Source organism: Centropristis striata, chromosome 24, assembly GCF_030273125.1.
Source record: "Centropristis striata isolate RG_2023a ecotype Rhode Island chromosome 24, C.striata_1.0, whole genome shotgun sequence".
NCBI lineage: Eukaryota > Metazoa > Chordata > Actinopteri > Perciformes > Serranidae > Centropristis > Centropristis striata.
The window spans coordinates 4,741,538-4,768,957 of NC_081540.1; the positions used below are offsets into that span (position 1 = coordinate 4,741,538).

Sequence of the window (27,420 nt, forward strand, 5' to 3'; positions counted from 1 at the left end):
ATAAGCCATAGAATTATAAGATACTCAAAATACTCATTAATTATTTTACAGGTCATTTTCAACTCTGTCTGAATATTTATATGAGCAAGAATAACAGCTATTTATTTTTTAAACAATATTTTACATCAATAAAGTCACTTTCCACCCTGTTAGTTTGTAGTTTCTCATCTTGAAAGAAATATTAAAAATGCAAAAAAGACGACAGTTACTGCAGTTAGTGAGGTACATTTGGCTTAATTGTGAATAATTTTTTGTTCATTAAATATGATTTCAAAGCATGGTGGATTTGTTATAAAAGTTCTGTTTTTGTGTAGAAAGTTAGCTCGTTAAATGCGTATAAATCAAAGAGATATCTTTAATTCAGCCAGAAAAATTTCAACCCTGTTAAGTCTATAAACTTTCCTAACACGTCACTTTTCTTAATTAAATAAAGCTGAAAAAATCGAATCTTTTCAAGGATGAAACGGGCAACACCAGAGAGAAGTGTCTCTTTAAATGCAGGCAGAGGGAGATCATTCATTATGGAAGGCAGCCTCATTGTGAACTATAGTTTTTGGCAGTGATAAAGGGGTAAATTAAAGTCCAACAACCAGATGGTGATCCCTCCGAACTGAACCGCTCGTATCTAGAACTTAAGAAGCCTAAAATGTGATAAAGAATGACGTTAGATTGAGATCCAGTGCACAAATGGTTGTTTTTGTTTAGCAGAACAGCAGCATAACGACTGGGACTCGTTGTGACCTTTGCACCAGAGAATTAGAATAATTCTGAGCTTATCCTCAGGAGTTACTGTAGCTGCAGGACTTAAGAGTGACTGTATCACGGATGAGAGCACTCTATCTGATACCAGTGCCACCCACAGGGAGAATCACGCTGGATGGAGGACAGATTATCCATATGCAACCACACTGACATATATACATACCTAAAGAAGTGCTTATTTATAGTCACCTCTTTGTCACAAGCGTCCAACACACACATGAGCACACACACAGCGGGTGTCAGGCATGTTTGCAGCACTAATCAGTTGTAGTGACGCTCAACTTTGACCTTGGGGCTTAACAAGTGACGGATTGCGTGAAAGCGAACACATTCATGTGTCATTTTGTGGAAATCCATGCATGCATGTGTTTATTATGGAACATGTGTACATGCATGAGAGAGAGACAGACAGAGAGAGAGAGAGTGTTTGTGCTTCCGTTATCTAAAAATGTCTGCCACAGTTGAAGAGAAGCAGCAGTAGGTTGCTTTTAATCGTCTAATTGTTACAGTACTGTGCTTGTCATTAGCAGCAGAGCTTAACCACAGGCAGCACTGATTTTATTTCCTGCATAAACACACTTACACACACACACACACACACACACACACACACACACACCATCTGGGTACTTGCAGGTTACAGCAAGAACGGCTTCTTCTTTGTTTCTCTGTCTGTATGTTTACGTTATATATTATTCAATTTTTTATTATGAGGATAAGGAAAGGGGATTATTTAGACAAAAATTCTCCTAGTTTCCCCATATAACTGTAGTTATAAACATAATTTACTGTTGTTGCGGGGGGTCACCAAAATACTATTAATTATTGATATTTTTTTTAAATAGAAAAAAATAAAATAAAATATAAATATAAAGAAATTAAAAATAAATAAATAATAATGTATTTAAAATAAATAAATAATATAAAAATATTAAAAAATAAGTAAAATATAGATATTATTAAAAGTCTTAACATACATCATAACATGAATCTAAAATAGCAGCCTGTTTGTAAAAAATATATATATATTTTTTTATATTTACACAACCTTGAGTAACTATTGCACTACCCATAAATCCTGGTGCAGTCGTGCGAGCCAGCTAACCATGCTAAATCACTCTGCAGCACTGAGCCATAACAAAAATTATTAAGTTATGATTTATTAAAAACATATTGGTCAATCAGCTGCATCATTATCCTAAGTTTATGGACAGTCTTGATTCACTGTTTTAATATCTTAGTATTTTTGCACCATAATAAAGTGTGTTTGTAGCACTGCAGGTCATGTTATTATTGGCCCAGTTTAATATGCAACACATTTTTATACAGTTTATATATTAGATCTCAGTATCACATGGATACTGCTCTTAAAACCCAGTACAGACACACAGACATACTGTCACGTCCCATTACAGACATTACTTCCTCACTCACTCACACAGTATTCCCACACAAGTGTCAATGAAAGCTCCTCTCATCTAATGTGAGAAGCATTACTCTGAGGACAAGCCGCTGGTTTTATGGGCGCAAATTTCTCTGCATTTGTCTCTGTTGATAATTTATAAAATGCTCCTCTTCACAGCCCTCTGCAAGCTTAATGCACGTGGAGCTTGATGGGCCATTATAGCCGCATAGCAGATAGGTTTGCAACACATACTGTACGGCTTTATCAGCTGCTGCAAACCTCTATAGTGCCACGGAGCGAGTGCATTACACACCATTATCATTAGGTTCAGTTGAGTTGCCATTCTCGTTCATGCTCTTTTAGACTGTGTAGTCATTTAAACATGCTACCATGCTGACAAATTGTATGAATTACAGTAACACTTCCTTAGTTTCTCATGCTTTAAAGGTCCCATATTAAAAAAAAAAAAGATTTCCGTTGCCATTTTTCATTATTTAGTAAGTCTAGGTGCTATAAAAATACCATGATAGTATCAAAATGCAACAAAGTGCCTCTACAGTGCCGTTATAGTGTTTTCACACTGAACAAAAAGCAAATTTTTTAAATATGAGATCCATGCAAAGACACAAATAGACGCGGCACACGAATAGCATAGAAAACCGAGGATTTTAACGTTGTATGCTTGTCATATTGCAGACAAAACTGACAAAACATGGACAGACTTTTGAAACATTTGCGTCATAATGTCGTTATTTCAGCATATTTTTGATCCATTTATTGCAATTAAATCATAGCCATATCTGTTTATTTTGCCGCTGTAGTAACGGCAGTCATGCAGACACAGTTCCTGGAAAGAGTTGGTTTTTTTCTGATATCTCTGGGGCTTTCACTACAAGCACAAAACAGCTTTAGTGGTTATTTTTGCAAAGGTTGATGGCTGAAAGAAACATTATTTGATATCTACGGTGGTGCGTCACTCACAAGCTTAGAAACACAAATGATATTTGGAGTAAACACATTATTACATTAATTCCCTGGCTGGAGTGACATCCAGAGATACAGAAGACTCAGAAAAGATGACCAATCAGAGCAGACTTGGGTCTTTTTAGAAGATAACTTAAAGAGACAGGTACTAGACAGTATAAGAAAAATAATGTATTTGTTGTAAACATGCACAAGTAGAAACCAAAAATGCAAGTACCAACCTGACAATCACACCTCTAACGGTTCATTTTTGTGTTTTTTCTTTTTCAAACCTTGGATATATGGTACAAACCCCACCTCCCATGAGACTAAACCTATGTGATACAAGTTGTTAAAAATGTGCTTGTTAGTGTGAGAAGACAGATGGCGGCTCAGCGGTTAATACAGCATAAAGCTGCCGGACTCAGAACTCAGCCCTTTCTGTCCTCCAAGTTCTCCACTTTTCTGCACAGTCAGCTGTATCAGAAACTTTAGATTTCCCGCAGGTGTGACGGTGCGGACGCTGATCTGTTTCGGGGGTGTTACTCCTGTAATGTACCGCTCTCTGCTCGGTCCATACTGCTTAAACACGATCATGGGACTTATTCTGAGCTGCTGTTTTACCCCTGATATCTCCATGATAACTGCAGTGGGATAGATAGACTTTAAAGGATTTTCACACCCCAAATTAACAGCAACTCTTCACAGGCATCCCCACTAATGGGGCAAGGCCACATGAATAATTAGAACATGGTATGATCGCCAACAGCCATGTTCTCATTTATTTATCCCAAAGACACTCTTTCCTCTCCTCCGTACTCAATCCTTCAGCTGTTTTAGACGCAATAATGCAATTGAATAATCCTGCACTGATGTGGAAAGCAAGCTGAGCCCCAAAACAGTCGACTCTGTGGGGACCGGAGGTGGCCTCTTATCCCACTTTCCTACGCCTCGCTCACTTTAATGATATAATTGGGAAACCTCCTGCGGTAGATGCATACATGCTGGAGGTTTTGGAGCATGAACAAAAACACGACCCAGGAGGATTTTGCCACATCTTGGTGACACAGTTGTCATTAAGATTATAACACAGATCAGTGAAGGGAGAATAAAATAATTACTGTAGTTAATGTTAAGGTTGCTCTCATGCCTGGATGATTAAAGCAGAAAACAAAAGCTTTAATGTAGTAAACATATGTTTTTCTGCACTACTTTCTGCACCACTTAAATCAGACCATTATTATCATACTGCTGTATTACTGTTTATCATCATGCAGGGAGCAAGAATACCCACAGGGACTCGATTCAATCTAGGGCAGATAACTTTAAAAAAAGAATAATTATAATGTGTGTATGCATCGTTTGTATGCTTGATTCAATTAATCATGTGGTTCTGTCAGGGCATACAGAGGTATTATTATGGCAGCTAGAATGATAACAACATTTCTTGAAAGACTGGCAGAAAATTAGATTTGAAAAGCTTTTGGGTGTGATTGAATAAATCTAAATAAAGCAGGAGATAGACTTCAGCAGTATGTGTAATCTTCATATCTGGATGAAATGAAAAACGGCTCACATGAGACGTTGTCCCAAGGGTCGTTTAGAAAAGTTTCCTTTCCCTTCTTTTTATAGAGACAATAACACAGAAACCATGTGGCCACTAGGTGGTAGTGTTGCCACTGTAATGCTCATGTTGCTGAGAGAGAGAGACTGCAGCTGCAGCTGTTATGCATGAAACTGTACCATTATCTGACTGCTGTGAGAGTCTTAGTTTATGTCCCTTTAAAGCTTGTAAAATCGTTATTATTGCAAGGATGGAAGAGCTGCAAGCTTCCTTTGAAGTGTTTTGGTTATTTCAGTGATTCAGCAGTTTTCCTGTAATTGCACAGTGCTGTCACATGTCCAGTTGAGGTGAAGGGTGAAAACTTGAACTAATATCATCATTAAACTTCTCCAGTTGGTTGTTCACATTAAGTCAATTATTTCAGCATTGTAACTTTTCTAAATAATGATGTTAATATATGAAAATGAGGAAGCCTGTTAGTCTGGAACGGCAGAGACAAATTGTCTCTCACAAACTCTCACACAGTGGTCGAAGAAGTATTAAGATCCTTTTTGTAAAGTCTATGGGAAAAGTCTTTCTGGGCCAAATGGCACCACATCCGTAAATTGTAATTCTACTGTTTTGACACTATATTAAATCAGCATCAACCCCCGGTGCTCCTTCTGGGGGCTGAAGTCTGAATCTTGGATGTAATAATAATAATAATACATGTTATTCATAGAGCACTTTCTTTCAGTAGTCAGGGTACTGAAAGATGCTTTACAGTTAAAATAAAGACAAACAAATCAAAATCAACAACATTGGTCACACATTAAAAGCAGTTCTGAAGAGTTTTGAGCAGTTTTTTTTAAAGTGGATTGATCTAAGCCATGTATGTAGATGTTGTCTGGCTATAAATGATGCAGTATCTTATAAAAGATGTGCCAATTTGAATACCAGAGCAAAAATCTGAATACTGAATAAAGCCACATTCCAAATTCTATTTTATTTTTTTTGCTTTATTAGAGTATATATCAGTAAATAGTGTCAACAGACATAAAAAATACATTTATGCTGTATTTTGAGGAATAATATGTCATATATATCAGACTATACAATTATTATGTCTAAAAATCTTAATAATATAGATATAAATCATACTGTAATGTTTTATGCATGTAAGTGCCCCTGAAGTGGAGATTTCTGGCTCGAAGTTTGAGAAAGAAATATGCAAATTTACTTTATGCAATGCTAACTTTGGTGAATTTAGGAGGATTCTACAGACACAAACAGACAAAGTACAGTCAAATAACCACCTAATTGCGTATTCTGGATGTTTTCTTTCCTCTTGTCTGAAAGGTCAAATGTCACAGAAGCCAAATAGACCAAAATCTCTAAGGAATAAACTGCCTGTAGTGTCTCATGTTTATGTTCACAGGTTATATTACATGTTTAATGTGTATATTGTATGTGTTTCTCCTCAGACTGACCATCTCAGCAGAGTGCCCCATGCAGCTGGAGGACTTCCCCATGGATGCACATGCCTGCCCTCTCAAGTTTGGCAGCTGTGAGTAAAACCTCGTCTCTTAATGTCGACTTTTATACTCGTCTTGTTCTTCGCTATATTCTAATCCCAGCTATGGTGATAATCAGCCCAATACAAAATCTAAACTAAGAGAACAATTAAGAACTCAGACAATGTTGGCTAATTGATCGGATGCTGCTGCAGTTGAAAAGTCATTATCTCCTGCAGATTGCTGACTTTGCTTTCCTTGTATTATTTTTCAAGTTCACTTTTAAAGCATTTAGCTAAAAGGCAAAGCTGTTGTAACAGTAGCACGAGTAAAGTAAAGTCAGCAGTGACTCAGTAATATGCATTACACAATGTTAATGTTAGGCACCAATAAATACATGTCAAACTCATGGGCAGTAAGACATTTGTCCCCTCGGCACAGACACGCAAACAGCCCCACCACGAGCAAGACAAACTGATTTAATAGTTGTTTAGCACCTTTTTGTAGTCTTTTTTGTAGTTGCTTTCTGTAGTTTGTAGTTGTTTTGTGTCTCCTTGAAGTCATTTAAGTCTCTTTGTGGTTGTGTTGTGTCTCTTCGTTGCCATCTTGAGTCTCTTTGTAGCCATATTCAGTCTCTTTGTAGTAGGTTTATAATTCTCTGTAGTTATTTTGAGTCGTTTTGTAGTTATTTTGTCTCTTTGTAGTCATTTTAAGTCTTGTTGTAGTTGTTTTGTGTCTCTTTGTTGCCATTTTGAGTCTTTTTGTAGTGATCTCGAGTCTCTTTGTAGCCATATTAAGTCTCTTTGTAGTAGGTTTGTGTCTCTTTTTACTAGGTTTATAATTCTTTGTAGTTATTTTGAGTCTCTTTGTAGTCATTTTTTCTCTTTGTAGTCATTTTAAGTCTTGTTGTAGTTTTGTGTCTCTTTGTTGTCATTTTGAGTCTCTGCAGTAGTTTTGTCGCTTTGTAGTCATTTTGAATATCATTATAGTTCTTTGTAGCCATATTAAGTCTCTTTGCAGTCATCTTCAGTCCCTCCTTGTGTTGTGTCTCGTTGTAGTCATCTTGTAGTTTGTTTTTGACTCTTTGAGGTCATTTTAGGTAACTTCCTGGTAGGCACGTGTCTCTTTGAGTGACATTCTGTCGGTGAAGGTCAGGGGGAAGTCCTGTCCTCGGTAGACCAGTTCAGTAATCCATCTAAGGCTACACTAGTGTAAGGCTACTATTGTGAGTACACAACGGTATGCATGTTCACAGATTAAGATCAGTCAAAGAAGTCATGTACAGGATTCTTCTCAGGAGAGACCTAGCAGAGGGGATTAGGAACTGATCTGGGTCAGGTTACCTGACTGTTTTACAGTATGCGTCAAGGTTAATTGAAGTTAATTAATTATGTGATTTTAACCCATATTGTAAATTCCTGGCTAACGTTAAAGTCGGACCTCTGATACTGCTGATTTAAGAAACTTTAAATATATATTTACTGCCCTCTATTACTCCTATTCAAAATGTTGGAAGAGTTCAATGAGAGAAGAGAAGATTAGTGCATGTTCTCCAACAACTCATTAGGCCAATGATTGGAATGGTTCTCCCCAATGACTGCTTAGCAGGACGGTTTGTCTGTGTTTGTGTCCTACCACTGAGGACATGTATAGAAACTTGAGTGGCCCTGGGGGTATTTAAAGACAGATCTGGCCAAATGCCACACCTTGGGAGCCTCTGAGGCTAAAAGGATGAGGCTCTTATCCCCAGCTTTCTGTGAGACGCAGTCCACCAGCACTCAGGGAAGCACATTTGACTGCAATCCAATTACAGTGCAAGGAGCTGCTGGGCCTTCCCACAGCAAACTCCAACCTAATCGCCCCGGCGTTCTGCCCTGCAGGTGAGAGGTGTAAGTGTATAATAGGAATAATGTGTTGATGGCGACACTGCAGTTTTACAAGGTGAGGTGTCCTAGTAGTGAGAATATCTCTCCTGTCGTCATTTGTAGCGCTGAGACTGTCAGTCTGACCTGGCCATCTCCTGATGGAGCCTCTGTCCTCAGCTGACATCACGTGCTAAACCTCCACATCACACTGCAGCAAATCTGTTGAACCTCCACGACCAATTACTACGACGTCATCATATATTTAAACCAGCAAAAGAAATAAAAAGAACTGCAATCCATTTTAGAGTAAACAGAATGGCTAAAGTGCTTGACATGAACATCGTTTTAGTCCAGTAATCTGTGACAACACGAACCAGCATTTTGAGTCTATCCACTGTTTACTATTGTACATCAGCAGGGGATGAACGGAGACAACATCCGGTGTAATGAAAAATGGGCAAAATTAATCTCTCATATAAAAAAAAGCCACCAAATCTCCCCATCCCCTCCTCTTTTTATTCAGAATGCCATGATTTGATAATTCAGTACTGCAGAGAGCAGGAACTGCAGGAGCAGTGAAGGTTAAAGGGTTTTTCATGCTCAACACTTAAAAAGTCATTTAAGGCCTTTTTAGGTTTAACAAATATAAACAGATAAGTAATGTATCTCTGTTTTGCTCTGTCTGTCCATCTACTATTAACATTTATAGTGAAATTAATATAATGCATAAAATGTTCAATTGAACTGAATTTAAAGGCAGCTTAACCACACTTAACCATCTGGCATTTTTTCACTTTAAGTGAAATGGTTTGGTCATGGTTTAAATGGAATAATGGAATCACAATAAGCCAGATGTCACTTCATTAAAATGAATATTTTTCACTTACAGATACAAGCTACAGGAAAACAATAGATTTAGCTCCACTGTGGCTAGCTTAACAGCAACATTCACTGCTTTAGCTGTGTAGATCGGGTTAGTACTCGTCATATAGGACATATTTTAATGCACTGGGGAACTTGTCAAACTTTGTCAAACGGTTTTAAAGATGTGGAACATGTTGTTAATGTTTTGAATTCAAACAAAACTACCATGGTTTGGTTCAAGAACATATCCTAATCCAGGTAAAATGAGTACATTGTTTGTTTGACCCATCCAAACACTCCATTCTCCTTCCTGTCCGGACATTATTGCTCTTTATACGACAACTCCAAACCTAAAAACATTTTTGTAAAAAAAATAAAAAAAATACTAAAAACAGAATGCAATGAATTGCAAAATCCTTTGTATTAAATATACTACAAAGGCAAGATATTTAATGCTCCAACTTGGAAAGTTTTTTTTTGTCATCAGGGTGTCTCATACAGACACTAAAGGGTGCCCCGTGCGAGGCAGCCACGGATTGCTGGTATTTGACGACTTCAGAGAACTGTCTGCTGCAGTGGCAGCTTCCAGATTAGCAAGTAACAAGTGCAGTTAATAACTTTTATATAATCGAAAATACACAAAAAAAAAACCTGCCCTGGGCCACATTAATGAAGGGCATAATAGCGTTAGCATGCATCCATACAACCGTCTTCCATAGCTCCTTGTATTCCCCAGTTGGTGACAGAGGAATGATTTATCATGCAATAAAAAGCACAAGGGTCTGCTCTCAAGTTGATCCAGGTAAAGGGCAACTAATCCCTTATTCTGGCCTACAGTATCTGCATCCTTATTTAGCTGCTGGCCTTTAGCCACATAGCTCTCACATATACACTGAGCAGTTAGAGTAATAGTCCCTGGTATTCAGTTAATGGTGAGCCCAGTGATGTGTAGCATTTAATTTAAGATGCAATCCATTTTCTTAAAACAAACCAAATGGCAGCTAAATGTGCTCCACTTTCTTATTTCAGCATGCATCTTTGGGAGTTAGAAACATTAGAAACTTTCCAGTAGTTTTTGCAGTTGGAACTGTTGGTGCATTAGACACAAAAGCTATAAAACTTATTTTGTGATGAACAGTCTGGAAATCTATGACAGCCACATAAAATCCGTCTCAGTAAAAGAACACAGGAAGAAACCAACCCAAACAGATTTAAAACAGTCGCAAACGAAAACTACTTTCTCCAAAATCACCACATAATTATCATAATCGACAGCTTTTTGGCTCAAAAAACAGCCTCGTCGTGTGCAAATACGGTGTTTATGAGTAGGCGGATGTTTGGAAAATGCTTGTTCCCTGAGTAAGTGCAGAAAGATGCAGAAGATGATTTGAGGTGCACAAAACCTGTGAGCGTGAGCCGAGGGAAAACAATAAAATGTGCTCTAATGAGTCATCTCTCAGCTTGTCTCGCCTTCAACCCACAATGATCCCGCTGAACATATGTAGCAGTGAATCATTTTGTGATTGCTCTCCTTCTCAGAGCCTTTCATATTCTTGGATATGAATGTCTGAATTACTCGTATAAATAAACTTGAATGGCAGAAAGTCTGCAGTGCCAGCCACCAGATCAGAACATCAATGAATTTTCAGTGCAAGGATTTCCTCTTTAACGAAAGTCTGACATCAGTTCAGGACTTAGAGGGTCAAAGAGGGCTGAGGCTGTTCTAAAGCCAAACCATGGCTCTTATTCTTGTTTGATGCTAAAAACTCATGCATTTGTATCCCACCTGCATACAAAGTTTGCTTTCTAAAAACTGGCCTTACCAGAAAAATAGCAGCATTGGTTCAACAACCTACATTTTATGCTTTTCCTGACAAGTGACCTTTTGCAGTTGTGAGAATAATTGACTGTTTTCTAAACCCCAGTCCATTAGTTGATCTTGCTACGCCTGTCAAGTTTTCCATTCTCGCTCAGCACACAATAACAGCAGCAGATTTACCACTCACATTTCCTCTAATTTCGACCTGATGATTGTCGATTTTTAGCAGCGCAAATGTCTGATGCTGTCTGCTAGCAGAACATTGGCTTCATGAGATGTTTGCAAACACAGGAAACAGCTTTGTTTTTCTAATGCCACATGGAACTAGATAGTCCTAATAATAAACAAACAGAATGTTAAACATTTAATCTTACAAATCACAAGGGGAAAAAACAAGGTTTTTAAGGTTTGGAGCACTATCTGAAGTAAAATTTTGTGGTTCTCCAAATACCAAAAATGCCATGCAATTGGAACAAAATCCCACTATTCCGATGGCTCATTGTCTTAGAAACTAAAGCCACTGCTTTTTGATCTTAATATATTGTGTATAAGTGTATGTTGATGTATAAGGAGTTATTTTAACCTAAACCATGATCTTTCTCTAATGCTAACCAAGAGTTTTTTGTGCTAATCAGACCATAACAAAACATTATCAAGCCATAAAGCTTAATAGAGACTACCTAATTGAGCTAACGTGTTAGCCTAAACTCCTATATAGTAGCACCGGGGACCAGCTTCCATTCAGTGAGGAAATCCAGCTCAGTGGATTGTGAACTTCTACCTGTAATCTGGTCCTTGACCTCAGAACACCCAGCTGGTTAGCCAGACATGCTAAGGCTTGCAGCTTCTGTTTCAGCTGCAAACACACCGTTTAATTAATTTTGGACACTTTTGTTTGATGCTTGTTAAACTGATCCAAAACTTCTTCTTGAATTTCATGTTCAAACACAAACAGAAACATTTTAATCAAAGTCTAGAAGGGTCAACTTTGACTTAATTAAACTTTTGTGTGTAAATCAAGCTATGTTCCACACTTATTCTACAAAAACATGATCTTTTCCTAAATCTAAGACACTACTCGTATTGCCTTAACCTAAATGGCAGCACATGTGATATTAAGAGGTCATTGACATGTATTTCTGTGAGATCAGGCTGACTCTCTGTCCAAACTGTTCTTTTTCTTAATCTATTCTGCCTATATCATTATAACCAACCTTAACAAAGTAAGTAGATTTAGTTGCTTTAATTTGGAAGGCACTGATAAGCAACCAATGATGTTGTTCAGCACATTAATGACCAATTATATATCCTTAATATTTGATTGTTCAGATCTCATTATACAGTGTTAAAGTCTGATTAAAAAGGGGTAGTTTTGGTGCTGTGCTGATATTGACACGTGTGTCACATTGAATTATAATTTGTGGTTGTTTAGGAAAAACCTATTTGTGTTTGTGAAATCCTCTGCATTCATTTGCATTAATATTTCATGCAGCTTGACTGGAGCTACTGTATCGTAAGTGATGAGTTTGGCTGACTTGTAGCTCCCCTTGCCTCACACACAAGACGGGAGCAGCAAAGCGTTAAGCGTGAACTGTTAAAAAGTTGGCACAGGTGCACCGCCTCGCCTGCCAAAGTCTTTAGCTCTTCCTCTGCATAATGAAATTCGCTAATAATCCCTTACTGCAATCTAACTATCCTACAATTAAGGTCCTGGCCTTTGGCCTGACAGCACCCAAATTTAAACACCACGTATATTGTACGCCCGTATGCAGCTGCCAAGTGAGCACCCAGAATGGAAATACTCAAGTTGTTATCCATTGGACGGAAATAAACGACCCTGTTACACAATGCCAAGCCGAGGGTTTAATTAGTGTTTGTGACAATCTGCAAAATAAGCTGTAAACATTCGAGTGTCTTAATGTAGTTTTGGCTTCTCCTGTGTTTTATTCATAGACGTGTAAGTACATAATTGTCTGCTTCACGCTTCCAGAAATGTCAGAGTTGACGAAAATACAATTGGCTGCACAGATTTTTCCCCTGTGCACATCCTCTTTCTTCAACATGATTCATTGAGATTATTTGAATGTTTGACAGTGAACCTTGCAAATGGAAATGGAAGCTACTTTCTACCCCCATTATTAAGTTTTTGTCTTTAGAGAACAAAATAACTATTAAATTTGAAAATTGAGTGGGCTGAAACAGCTTTCCTCTCTCATTGTTCCATTATTGTCATTATTCTCAGCAGATAATTTCATACCTATTTCCCCTCCATGTCTATTTTTGAAATATGTTTTTAAGATCATTAATGTTTTTCCAAATCTTATGTAAGTTATCACAAATAGCTTTTAAGGACCTTCTTCCTCCCTATTACTGTCCCATTAATAAGCTCTATTTTGCTTGAAAGTATTTTCAAAACTTTCTACAAAATAGCTTGTTTACCAATTCCTCCCAAAACAACATTTATGACAGTTCTGTTTAATGTTGAAACGGCTGAGTATTAAACATGCTAACAATTTTAAATGGAGCAGCTTTGTTAGATTTAGGCAACAAAAATTACTATTTGCATTAAGATAAGTACACTTGTTACAAATTAGTGCCTGATATAGTGCATGATGTGGTTTCTGGGTCAAAATCCTGTGTTATTTTGGCCATTTCATCAATCCTGACCTCATCCCTATGCGTACTTTGTTGCTCTTTATACTATATGACCTGTCTACCTCTTTAGCGTGTAAACTGAAATATGGGTCATAATAAACTGCTTGCACAGACAACCTGTATAGCTGTTTTATTTTGGTGAGGAGATCTTGATATAAGGTAAATCAATTACATAAAGTTTCTCCTCTGCTAATAAATACTGCAGTCAGATTCAATCTCACACTGAATTACGACAGATAAAAACAACAAACACGCCATTTCAAATCTAAAAAATTCAGAGAGATGAATCCCTCTCTCCTCACGAGTTACAATTCTCATCTTTCCATCTCTCAGCCCTCGCCGGGGGGCAGATGATAGATCGATGTTCAGTGTTTGTAAAGGATTCAACATGAATAAATGAAATAGCAGCAGAGGCTTCAGAGCTGGAGCTCTGTTTTTCATCACAAGTGTGATGCAACACATTATGGTTAATCTGACTCGGTCTGGTTCCTGCCGACAGGGGAGCTCACCTCTGACCCAGAAGTGTGGTTTGAACAGAAATACACTCAAATATCCACCCACACACACACACACACACAAACACACACACACACACACACACACACACAAACACACACACACACACACAAACAGAATTCTGTTTTTGGCTTGGAGCCTGCGGTCTCATCAAAAAGTGCTAGAAAGACTCACACAAGCACAGCTACAGATAATATGAGTGAAACAAACTGTAATGTGTTTTAACGTGCATTTTGGATGTTCTCATTCTTAAATATGCAAGTTAAAGTTTAAATTCACAAGCTAATTCAAGTCATCTTTCTCTTCCTCTCTCTCTCAGATGCCTATCCGGTGTCAGAGGTTGTCTACAAGTGGTCTACGGAAGCCGCTAGGTCTGTGGTTGTGGCGGAGGATGGCTCCAGACTCAACCAGTACCATCTTATTGGGCAAACAACCGGCACAGAGAACATACACACAAGCAGAGGTGGGTGTGAAGAACCAACTCTAATGCACAACAAGGATAAAACACATTTATACTGAATAAAAATAAAGGAAAGAAACTGAAATGTAGCAACACTGCTGGAACAGTTGCAGTAGTACTGTGCGTGTGTGTGTAGGAGGATCAGTAAAATCATCCTACCACACGTTACCACAAGTTTAAATTATGCCCAAAAGACGTCATTTTTTGATGAAAGCAAAAGCACAAGTGATGCAAGACAAATAAATAAGTAATATGCTGTGCACAGCGTGATAGCATAACATAAAGGCTGCAGCAAATCCTGTCTATGTAAAAGGAAACATAGTATAGGAGAGCACAGTATGGATTCTGAATAATGAATCATTTCATTTTATAAAGGAAACATCCAATCAAAATTATTCAATTGCCAGGCAGGCTTCCTCATCTTTTAGTCATCTTAAAACCCATTTTTATTCACTGGCTTTTAACTCAACATGAGCCTTTGCTCTTTTAGTTGTTTTTATCTGTTCTTTGTGTTTTTTTAAATTCATTTTAAAACCCACTTCTATTTACTCTGTTTTAGTTGTTTTTACTTGTTCTCTGTTTTTAATCTTTGGTCTGTCCTGCCATGTACAGCACTTTGTATCAGCTGTGGCTGTTTTAAAGGGCTCTATAAATAAAGTTGATTTGAATTATGTAAAGTCAATGCAGCATGTGGCTGCACATTTTCGGGAGGCAAACTCTATTATATTTAACAGATAATCCTTGGTTTAAATACGTGGAGAAGTTTGTGCATTGGTAGTAGTCAAGAATGAATAAGAATTATCTGATATATGTTTAGCTTTTTTTTTAATCTGACATTATTAGAATAATATTTTGTAATTCAAGGTGAGGGGAACCCGTTGGTTAAAATGCAGATTTGGAACCCTTTTCCAATAGCTTATTTTATTTATATGCTTTAATATAAGAAACAATCCGGTCTTGGCGTCGTCTCTCAACTCCGACTCCATTTTTGCATCTCAAGTTACTTATCAGGCTTTAGAAGAAGGAGCGGATTTTTGTGCTTTTTTAAAGATGAAACTGAGAAACTATGTAGTTGTGACACGTTTTGAGAGTCACGGTATAGAAATAGAATGTAATAATGTTCATGGGAATGTTGGTTTTGGCCTTTTATGGTGGTTTAAAATGTCAAGACAGATGTAAAATAATGGCTACGCCTTTAACTGTTTAAAGAACAGAACATGAAGTGCATTAAGCAATGTAAAAACATGAAAATATTTATAAAAAAGGATCTTTGACCTAGCTCCACAGTGCAACAATTCCATCTTTCCCTCATGTTTCTTCCCCTTTCTTGTGCACCTTTTTCACAAGTTTAAGTCATACTGTATGTGATGCATGATAAGTGTAATACCAAATAACGTGATGTAACTAATTCTGGATTAGAAAAGATAAACGCTGCGAGGAGAGATGGGCGTGCGAGGCAGAGAGTAAATGTGGGAAACATTATCAGGAGATCAGAGTCAATGAGTGGAGGCTAGTGGAGGAGAGTAGCCTATCCCTCACACAACCAGCTGTCTACAGGCCCGGACAGCCCTGTCAAACAACACTTATCCCCACATGAGCCCATGCGCGCACACACACAAACACACACACACAGAGCTAGAGAGAGACCTGAGACCTCGGGTTAATCCCCACCATCCAACCACCCATCAGCTTTTGCATAAGAAGATGACATCACAGATCAGTGAGGGATTGGTTGGTTGGCTGTCGCTGAGTGTATCTGTGTGTTTGTGGTTATGTGTTCTTGTACATTTATCCTCATGAGCACCAAATGTCCTCACAGTGATGGTAAAAAAAACTGCCATGTTGGGACATTGTGATGAAGCTTTGTATATTCTCCTGCAGGAGATCTTTTGCTTAGGGCTCATATGAAGGTCAAACACCAGATTTCAGGCATTTAATTTTTAAGTTAAGCACAAGGAAATGGTCTGATGGTTTATTTAGGTCCTTGCAAAGATAGAAAAATAAAGCTGTGTGTGTTTGTTTGCATGCTGGGATTGGTCAGCCTCGCTCTGACGCCTGGAGGGGGGTGGGGGGTGGTTGTGTGGGGGTGGGGGCGTTGAAAGGCATCTGCTTAATACTCTTATGTAAAACGGAACTGTAATACACTTCCCTCCAGTTTCTAGTAGAATCATTATTAAAAGTGTGGATTTCCCCTGTTTATTATTTATTTATTTACAACTGAAACAACTGAAACCTTTGCTGTTGCCTTTGAGTGAAGGGTTAACGGGTTCTCTGGTGGAGGGACTGTGTTGTTGCCGGGCTGGAAGGTTAAATTGCTGCTTCACTGGCTGGTTTGTTGGCATGTTGACCAGTTTATAAGTTGGTTCACCAGTTGGTAAAAGCTTGGCTGAAAGGCTGACTCTAAGTGTCTTCTCATAACAATAATTAAAGATAGAGAGAAGATACTGATATCATATGAAACTAGAAGAGCTAAGGAATCCATTGGTACCAACCCTGTCATCATATCTTAATATATTTAAATAATGCTTAGAAGTTAGGCTTGATTTTTGGCAAGGAAAATTGTCAGAGAGGCAAAAAAATGGGTTGTTTTAGTACCCACGACTCTCCCCCTCCTATCCTTTATTACTCATTTAATCCTCTATATTATACCCTTTATTAGGGATTTATAGAAAGAATATAATTTCATTGAATAGGGATACCTTAATATATCTGCATGCAACATGTATTAAAGTTGAAAGATGAAAATATACTACATAAAGGACTGCAAAAACGTTGAACAAAATCAGGTTTGTGTGCAGGTTTCCTGTCAAATGTAGCAGCATTCTTCTGTGAAATTCATCCACAATATGCTTTAAATCATAGCACTTTTCTTTCTTTTTTTATTTATCTGCAGAGAAACAATCTGCGTTTGTATCATAAGTTGCTCGGAGACTTTAGAAAGAAGAAAAAGAGGTCTTGGCCCAGATATTGAGGTATTGGCCCTTGCACCCTCCTCATAAAGCACCTCCAAAGGCATTTATTTCTTGCAGGCTAGCTGGCCATCTCTTAGCATCATTCAACACGTCCTGGCCTCCAGTGACTTCTTCCTTCTGATATCAGGCAAAGAGCAGCAGTTTGCCAGCTGCAGCTCCAGCGTCATGGTGTCTTTTTTATCACTTACTTCAACATTTATTCAATAGTCACGCTCATTTTATTTGTGTTTATGCGTCTCACAGTACACTTGACATTATTTGTTTGCCCCTAAATCATCAAACCGCCATCTGGCGTTCTGATTATGACAAGAAAATGCTAAACATTATCTGTGAATTCCATTTAGCCGGAGCACTAAAAGCAGTAAATCATCATTCATGCAGCTCAAAGCTTCAGTCTGGAAGGCGTCCAAGTCAGGGGCGGAGATAGCTGATGAGTTCTGGCTCCGGGGTCACATTCAGTCCAGTAGGTTAATTTACTTTCTGTTTGTGTTTGACTCTGTCGTGAAGAACTTCCACAGAGCAGATATGACACTCTGCTAAACATGCTAATACGCTTTAAATAGAATAAACCGCCGTGGACTGAAGTGTTATTGGAGGTGTAATCACAGATGTGGAGAACAATGAAATTCACAAGTCTCTTTTTGCAACTTTAGCAACAACTTCTTTATATAACATGATCCTGCTAGAGGAGTATATTTGATATTTTGTAGGAGTATTAGAAGATATGTTCCCTAGTATCAAATCAAATCAAAACATCATCAAATCGTAGCAGTGATCGACCCCGAAATAGGTGCATTTCTTAGCTCTGATAGAAGTGTTGTTTCCCTGCTTGATTAAAATAAGTCTGACAGCCACTTGCTGTTTTATTGGGTCTAGACAAACTAATGAAGCACTTGTAAATTAAAAAAAACAGTCACTTAATGATTGTCTGCCCTCTCTTATGTCGTTACTCTGAGCAGCTCTGAAGAGTTTTTTATTGATGGATAATGAACCTCTCTGTTAAAAGCTCACGTATATGCAGGTCCACAGCTCAACATACTGTATGGATGTGATATAGTGAGGCTCTAATGAGCACATCTAATCTTAGACAACACTCCCACTTGAGGACATGAAGGAGGAGATTTGCCCACAAGTTTCTCTTTAAAGACATCTTTAAGGATACTTCTGTGGATCTCAGACAGCAATATCCTTCCTAAAATAACTCCTGACTCTAAAAGTAGATAAGACGTACTATGTGCTGCCTTCAAATTGAACTTGAGCTTACGACACGGGAAGTCATGACCACGAGTCAAGTGGTTCGGCTGCAGCAACATGCACGGCAAAAATTCAAGAAATGCTTGTTTGCAGTAATTGCTTATAACTTAAAATCACATTCAACTATGTTAATGTTATTGTCAGCATCTAAACGCCACAGAGGCTAGCTGTTTTGCATGCTAGTGAGCGGGAAACATAGAGCAGAATATCAACATTTCCTGACAAATAAAAGCTAAAAAAACTATAATAATATGAACCTACTCCAGCGAAACAAATGAACTTTCCCCATTGAAGAAACATGTAAAAACTTGCAAACTCTGAGCTTTCAGAAAATCTCTTGAAAACCAGCAGAGGGGGCCGTTCATACAGATCTAATGTGCAAGTCACACGATTTCTGCTACTCACCAGTTGACCAGCATCGCAGCATTGTTCCCCGAGATAAACGGAAGTTCCCCTCGGACGTTGTGAAATACAAATCCTTGGGAGAAAAGCAGTACGATCCACCAGAGGAACATGTTCCTCCTCATTCCTCTGCCCCCAGTCCTGTCGGGATCCATGCATCAAGGGCGAAGGTGACCCCGGGGCGTCCCAGGTCTGCGGCGCCTGGATGTGTCTGGGTGTTTCCGACAGCAGTAGAAGTTGTCACAGTGAGCCAGACGGCCTGCAGTCATGAGGGCGTCAGAGGGCCCAGGTGATGGGGTCGCAGTAAGAAGGAGCGGTGGTGGGGATCTCCTGCTGGAGGCATGGTCGTGGCCAGGATGTTGAGAAGTTGTTTTTTATGCAGCTTGTTGTTTGTTTCCTCACTTTCAGCTGATTCCCACTGTGCTTTTTCTGAGTTCTTCCCTTCAGACGCCAGCCAGTCCCATCAACAATCTTTGATCATTATTCCACAAGAAAGCAGCTGTCAGATAGGAGAAAAAAACAACATAAAAGATAGAAAATGTCCACTCGGTTAGCCCCCCTCCATCCCAACAGTGATTAGCAGCAGCGAGTGTCCCTCTCCGTGGCTTAGAGTGTGTGCTGAGGTGTGTGTCCGTGTCCGTGTGTGTGTGTGTGTGTGCTGCCTGTCAGCAGTCAGAAATCATGCTTCATGTGTGTTTCAGGGTGTGTGTGTGTGTGTATGTGTGCGTGTCTGTGCCTGGATTGGCAGGGCTGAGTGGGCGGGGCTTAGGGCTATGTGAGGATCCCGGGACAGGAAGCCTCCCCCCTCCCCCTCTCCCCCCTCCTCCTCCTCCACCCGCCACACTCTCTCTCTTTCTGTCACTGATGGCAGGATGCAGATTGTAACCAGGGATTAGGGAGGTTCAAAAATCCGATTTTGCCTGGAGAAAGCCTCATGTATTACTCTGTGTGTGTGTGTGTGTGTGTGTGTGTGTGCTCTAGTGTGTGTGCTCTAGTGTGTGGAATATAGTCATTGGTTTTTTCATAGTTTACCAGCGCCTGTAGTCACAAACTGCTGCTGGCGAGAGGATTTTTTAAAGCCTCAAATGCAATCTTCTCTTATTTAACTGAATATTGTGTCCCCTCTCTTTCTTTCTCTCCACACCAGCTCCACTGTCTCTGGATTTACCTCCAACTGCCACCACCCCATTGTCGAATCCCAGACTTTAACTGCATAATAATCTATTGTCATGTCCTCGCAATAATTAACGCAGCTTGCTCTCATTTCTCAGTTAAATAATGGATTTGAAATCAGGCTCATTTCATCCCAGCTTCATGTTTTAGCTGCTCCACCTCTGCCACTCTCCCTTCTTACAGTCTGCACCACCTCTAATTATTCCATAATGAAAGAGCAGGAAGGAGGAGAGGATACATTAATTGGGGGAGAAGAAGAGACGAGTTTATGAGCACTTTTCAAGCTGTCAAGTTTGTGGTCATAAAGCGTAATTAAGCCAGTAATGATGATGATGTGCTGCGTGGTAACCCGACACCTGTGGTGCTGTGAGGAGGTCAAATCACGTATTAATAATTCCACTGTGTGCAAACAATATTCACCCTGCTACAGTTCAGCTTAACCCTGACAACTCCAGGGCATGTCTTTGCCCCTGTCACATTGTTCTCACTGTGGCTTCAGTTTTCTCTGCAAGATTAAAGATAGATAGTAGATAAGTCCTGCACCTCTGTGGAAACAGCAACATCAAGGCTAGAAGTAGGGAGCATGCACAAATGTATTTTTTGCAGTTATAATAGGGTTAGGGTTAGGGTTAGAATTTAGTTAAATATTGATGCAAGTTGAATTTCTTTGATAGTTTATTCTACAAAAATAGGGAAATGCAAACTATTAACACACCATTTTTCTAAGTGCCCAAATGTGTTAGCAATAATGCAAAAAAAAAAAAAAAAGTCAGCACCATATGCTTCACATATTCAACTATTTACATTTTTACAACCTCTACTTACATTTCTTTGCTCTGTTTTCACTCATTTTTTGTCACGTGACTGTTGGTCTCAGCTGAGTCATTTATGGCTTCAAAGTTTCAAAGTTTCACACAAAAGTGCAGAATTTAATCTTTATTACAGGCAAAATGCAAGGGATTTTGTTGAAATGTCACTATTTTCAGCTTTAGTTTGGTTGCATTTCTTGATGGAAGCGTGCGTCACAAGAGCCATCAGAAATTTGAAAGCCTGACAATAATTTTTGAATTCTCTGTCTCTTTCTGTGTAATTTTTGTTTTTTTCAGAAAGCATGCCCTCCAAACATGCTGCTTAAAGCAGATATCTCTGTCATTAAGAGACATCTAACCCCTCGCCTTGTTTATTGTCCCTATCTAACTTTATGTCCTTTTTATTTCTTTGTCTTCCCTCAGGACAGTATACAGTGATGATGGCCCACTTCTACCTGAAGAGGAAGATTGGATATTTTGTCATCCAGACGTATATGCCCTGTTTCATGACTGTAATCCTGTCCCAAGTGTCATTTTGGCTAAACAGAGAATCCGTTCCTGCAAGGACTGTCTTTGGTGAGTGAAGCCGCTTATTTACTCATTTACTTTTTTTATTTTATTTGTCTGGGTAATATTCCTGTCATGCACATTGACACAGGGGAGAATAATAACAGTTACCCAGTGAGCAGCAGCACTGCAGCAGCCGGCAGTTAAGAGTTATTAAAGCGCCCACCTTTGTTGAGTGAGAGGAGACTGTTCCTCGTTTCCAGGCGGCCTGTAAAAACTCAATTTCAACTTGTCACGGCCTTTGTTTGCACCCAGGGGTGACCACCGTGCTGACCATGACAACCCTCAGCATCAGCGCCAGGAACTCGCTCCCTAAAGTGGCCTACGCTACGGCCATGGACTGGTTCATCGCCGTCTGCTACGCCTTCGTCTTCTCCGCCCTCATCGAATTCGCCACTGTGAACTACTTCACCAAGAGGAGCTGGGCCTGGGACGGCAAGAAGGCTCTGGAGGCACAGCACCCTAAGGTACATTACATCATGTATTTAAGCACCACACATGTAATTTATAATATCACTGTCATCCATTTTTGAAAGAATACAATAACTGACTGGTTTTCTACCTTCCAGACATCCTGGTTTTCTTCAACACATGCATGTTAAATTTGCATGCATTAATTTGCTCTTTTAAGTACCTTAAATTCATATTTTGACATTTTAGAAAATGCACTTAATTGCGGTCTTGCAGAGGTAGATGAGAAGAGTAATACCACCAGCCTCCATTGACAAAAAACACAATTTCTCCTTGCAGAAAAGGAGAGTTGCTGGTTTACCACTGCCCCGATTATTAAGTTTGTTTGTGTTGTTGTGACTGTGTTTTAAAGAGTGAGTTGAGATTCACCAAATTCAACAAAATAACATGAACAAACTAATCAATTGAGGCAGCAGCAGACCAGCAACTCTGCAATGTTCTGCATGGTAAAACTGCTGTTTTTGTCAAAGGAGTGGTGGCTTTGAAGAGAGTATATAGATGGATTTAACAGCTTTGTTGCCCTGAACTCTTGGCATGCAAACCTTCATCTACTGACCTTAAATACAAGCCCACTTTAAACATGAGGAACCACCTTTTCCATGTATACTTTTTAGGGTGGTAATCCCAACTGACCAGTAAGTCAAAACCAGTTTAAAATGTTATCACTGAAAACTAAGCTGCATCATGACTCATCAGAATAGTGATATTTCTGCACAGCACTGATTATTATAAAAGTTGCTTTAATATTAGCAGAGAAGCCCGGGGGAAACTGTCATGCATCTGCTAGCAGCTTCACTAAAACACATACCTGCATATTGCAGTCATCATAAATAAAAGTCAGCCTGCTACCTGAGAGAAATTAAACTCCACAGCACCCCCACACCAGAATGTTTTGGCAGAAATGTTTCCTTTCTGTAAAGTCACTAATTATTCCAGACAGAGTGAAACACATTGATTGCCCAGAAACACTGCAGAGCAGCTCAGAACTAATTCTCTGCTCAATGTGATCCGTCCCGCTGCAGAAACGAGACCCCATGGTGTTGTCCAAGAAGCCCAACAACGTTTGCTCTGCGGGCGTCAACTACACCCCCAACCTGACCAAGGACGTGTCCATCTCCACCATCTCCAACACCACGTCGGTGCAGCTCCGAGCCTCCGAGACCAAGGTGCCGGACCCCAAGAAGACGTACAACAGCGTCAGTAAGATCGACAAGATGTCGCGGATAGTGTTCCCCGTCCTCTTTGGAACCTTCAACCTCGTCTACTGGGCCACGTACCTGAACAGAGAACCGGTGGTGAAAGGAGTGGTCACGTCAACGTAATCTTTCTCTTTTTTTCTGAGATAGGGGATTCAGTTTGAGCCTAATTGGAGAGTGGGTGGACTAAAAGGAGAAGGGTTGTTGTGAGGTCTCTGCCCTAGACAAAAAAAGATAAAATACAAAACAAATATCTGCGCTTGAAGAACAAAAACAAACTATACTCAACTATCTAAGTCAAGCACTTTGAATGGATGCAAGGCTGCAACAAAATCCCTTTCCTGTTTTTCATGGCCTAAAAAACCGCTTGATCACAAAGAAAACTGCTTCTAAGACTACGAGAGAGCGGGTGCTTTGCTTCTTTCTCATCTATCCTGCTGCAGTTTGCATGACGCTCTCCTCAAAAGGAAACCCTGGACTCCTCTTTGTCTTGAATCGACCATGTATATGTCAATCACTGAGGACTCTTCATCGCCACGACCTGTGGTTTTAAATTACTGTAAACTAACACAGGCGTTTGTATGGAAGCTCTCAGAGGCAAGTGAGGAAAAAATCTGGTCTGGTCTAAATAGTTTTCTCTTTTGTTTGTGAAGTAAGAAAAGGTGAAAGAAATCTTGCCAGGATAATCATTCTAAGTCCATCAAAAAAAAAAGATTATCTATGAAAAAGTTTGAAAAGTGTTTGTTGTTGCACTTTAAAAAAGATCCTGACGAGAACAAAACTTTCAAAAGTCATTACAACAACAAAAAAAAACTTTTTTCTCAACCTTTTGCAGAGATGCAACTTCGAAAGATTATATTGGCAAAACTTGTTTCCCACCTGTTCTCAAGTCATAAACACAAGAGGTGAAAAAAACAATTTAAGTCAGGCTTAAAAGATGAATCACTACAATAGTTTTTCTCACTCTCCTCTCAGGGTTTCTGTAACTTTGAGTGATTTTGCCTGAATTTAAACTTATCATGGAGGCTTGAAATGCTTTGGGGGGAAAAAAATCTGCAATATAACATGCATTTAAATTTGAAAAATTGATTTTAAAAAATGTTCTTGATTCCACGCTGTGTGGAAGAAACATCTCTTGAGATTTTTGCTGCAAGTGCATTAATAATTTATTTTGTTTGTTTGTTTTTTTTGCCATTTTCTCTCCTATCGCAGTGAGTGCTTGTGTGTCTCTTTGTACATCTTTACTTGAAGATTCAAAGCCTTCTGCTGCACTTCTGGTTTCCCAAAAAGCATTGGGTCTCTGCGAGAAAATGACAAAAAGTTTGTATGCTTAAAAAATGTATTCGGAAGATTATCTGCACAGGGGTTTTAAAAAGAAGAGACACTTAAAAAATGTAAAAGTCATCATTAAGGACAGCTTGGCAACAAGAATATTGGACCTAACTTCTTTGGCCCAGTTTGGACGCTGTGGCGGTGTGTTCAGGACACATTTAGCATTGGGTTTATGTGCTTTAACTCAATTTTGAGCCCGGGTCACTCGGCTAGCAAACTAATATTCACAGCTGAGAGACCAGAGCGCCAATGTGACACATACAAATCAGCAGAGTTGGGCGGCTGTCATTCACCGAGATGACCGCGGTGCAAACCTTATTTAAGTCCTGCAACACTAACAGCAGCAGCTGCAGCTGTCACACACACACACACACACAAATCAAACTCCATCAAACATCGAACTCTGTGGAGGAAGGAAGCAGCCAAAATAACAAAATAAATACCTTAAAAAAGAACTTGATGATTAAAAAAGTTAATATGTAACTAAATATACCAACAATAATATTAAAAAATGATGTAGCCATTAATAAATGATAAAATCAGTATTTTTTTATTTTTTTATGTATATATGATATTTTATATTTTTTATTAATGTTCTGTTTTTCATTTCATTTTTATTTAATTTATTGTATTTATTATTATATTTGTATTAATTTCCCTGTATTTACTTTTCTCATTTATAATTGGTATTTATAATTATTACATTTATAATTACATATCAATCGATAATAATTTAAAATATATATTATAATATTATTTTATAATACATATATTTATTGTTTTTTATTGTTTAAGTTAAAGTTTATTTTGTTATTATTTTTGCCTCTATTTGCCAAATTATTTATGCATTTTTTTATTGTATTTTTTCTATATATTATTATTCATTAGTAATTTTTTGATTATTCAATTTGGCATCTTCTCCTCCTTTAGACTTCAGAAAGACATATTAACAATAAGATAGAGTCCTTTGTAACTAAAGAAAAGACTTTTGAGGTCATTTTAGTGAGAAATTGTGACCTCTGACCTTACTTATGTGGGGGAAAAACTAAAGCAATCAATGGATTATCATCATACTGCGATACATACTATTTTTCTGAATTCTAGTTTTGTAACTGTGTCAGATAAATTGCAAAAATAGAGAAAAATCCCCCAACAGAGAGACGAACACGTCAGTAAAGTGGAGCTGGTGAACGACTGTAACGGCTTCATGCTCACCTTCTTATCTTCGCTCTGTACTGTATGAATTCATTTTGACCATTTTAAATGATGGTGTGATCAGACCTTTAAATGGAGATTAAGCAGTAGATTTAGTCTGGGAGCCCATTTCCACCAAAGTCCTTTAAATCATTTCAAGACATTTTAATGACATAGTGTCTCAAAATAATTTAGTATGTTTTGAGAAAGTGTAAATATTATTTAGAGATAATTAAGTCATATTTTCGCCTTATTTTAAAATGTTAAGTTGTTATTTCAAGGTAAGTATTTATTTTATGAGAGTTTCTCATTATTTTTAAACAGTGATTATTTCTAGATAAATAAAACATTATTTCTCCTTATTCAGAAGAATAAAATCATTATTTTAGGATAAGTTATTATAAATAGATGGTTTCTCATTATTTTTGAAATACTGAGTTATAGTTTAGAGTCATAATTAGAACAATTTTCATTATTTCGCAAATAATAAGTCATTATTTTGAAAACTTATGTCATTATTCAGAAATAGCAGGCCATTATTTCAACAGTTTATCATTATTATTTAAATGTAATGTAATTATTTCCAGTTAAGTAAGTAATCTAAGAAATTATTTTCATTATATATTTTTTTGTTAATTATTTTGAGATACTATCTTATTATTTTGAAATATGTTAATATTTTGAGTCATTATAATTAGTTCTCATTATTTTTAAAATACTAAGTCATTATTTCAACATGTCTCATTATGTTCAGAATGTTTTTCATAATTTTTTTAATCCAAAATAATTGTTTTCTGATAAGTACGTAATTTTTAAAATGTTTTACATTATTTTGAGATAGAATCTCATTGTTTTTAAGGAATTTTTTTCATTATTTTGAGGAATTTGAGAAATATTCTCATTATAAAAGTAATTATGTTGGAATACTAAGTTATTCTTTCAAGGAGGTTTCTAATTATGAAGTAGGAGATTTTTTTTATCAGTGTTTTCATCTTTCTTTCATTTTTTCAGGTGGAAATGGGCTTCCATAAATCATGTAAATAAACTTAGAATTTTTGACTTTGCTTTTACAGAAAAAGAAACGATTCTCGCATTTGAGTTTTTAGCCCTTGAAAGAAAAGAAAAAGCCAAAGTCAAACGCTGACTTTCAACTTATGAAGATGGTTTTCATCTGATATCTTTCTTAATATTTCTGTGCATATGTGTACGATTCTTTTCTTCTTGTTGCTTGTAGACGAGCTGACATCTGATCGCTTGAATCAGGTTTCTGTCGATCTATTTCTACATTAACTTGATTAAACTGGAAGCAATGAGCACACGTGGCATTTTCTGGCTCGAGCCCACCTTAGCACAGCGTGTGGGACTTGTTGGACTAACGTGAGACAAACTCAGGAACAAAAGGACCCATGCTCCCGGCAGGAGAGTCGCCTCACTGTTTCTTTAATCTCATGGATTTTAAACAGTGCAGCTGGGAGCATTGTCAGCCACACAATGGCTCGGTGAGAAAACATAAAAAAACAGACATCAGCTGCTACTGTACCTGCTTTGCTTTGTGAAATTGGGACCTACGGCAAATATCTTCATGATATCAGCTTGAAATCCTTCCCAAAGCGCTTTTATTTTGAATTTGTGTGCCATGATTTCCTGTAGTGTTTTTCGTGCTGGTTTGAGTTCATGTTGAATC

The 27,420-nt window shown here is 38.2% G+C and overlaps 1 protein-coding gene across 2 annotated transcripts in view; it reads left to right on the forward strand.

The window, feature by feature from the left end:
* LOC131962820 (gamma-aminobutyric acid receptor subunit alpha-5-like) overlaps positions 1 to 24,744 on the forward strand; it is a 31,543-nt gene extending 6,799 nt beyond the window's left edge. For both annotated transcript variants that reach the window (XM_059327908.1, XM_059327909.1), the window contains exons 6-10: positions 6,158 to 6,240; positions 14,226 to 14,369; positions 21,400 to 21,552; positions 21,799 to 22,010; positions 23,037 to 24,744. In XM_059327908.1, coding sequence (XP_059183891.1) covers positions 6,158 to 6,240; positions 14,226 to 14,369; positions 21,400 to 21,552; positions 21,799 to 22,010; positions 23,037 to 23,336 — 892 coding nt within the window. In that variant the 3' untranslated portion in view covers positions 23,337 to 24,744. The remainder of the gene's footprint in view (positions 1 to 6,157; positions 6,241 to 14,225; positions 14,370 to 21,399; positions 21,553 to 21,798; positions 22,011 to 23,036) is intronic.
* The last annotated feature ends 2,676 nt before the right edge of the window (positions 24,745 to 27,420 follow it).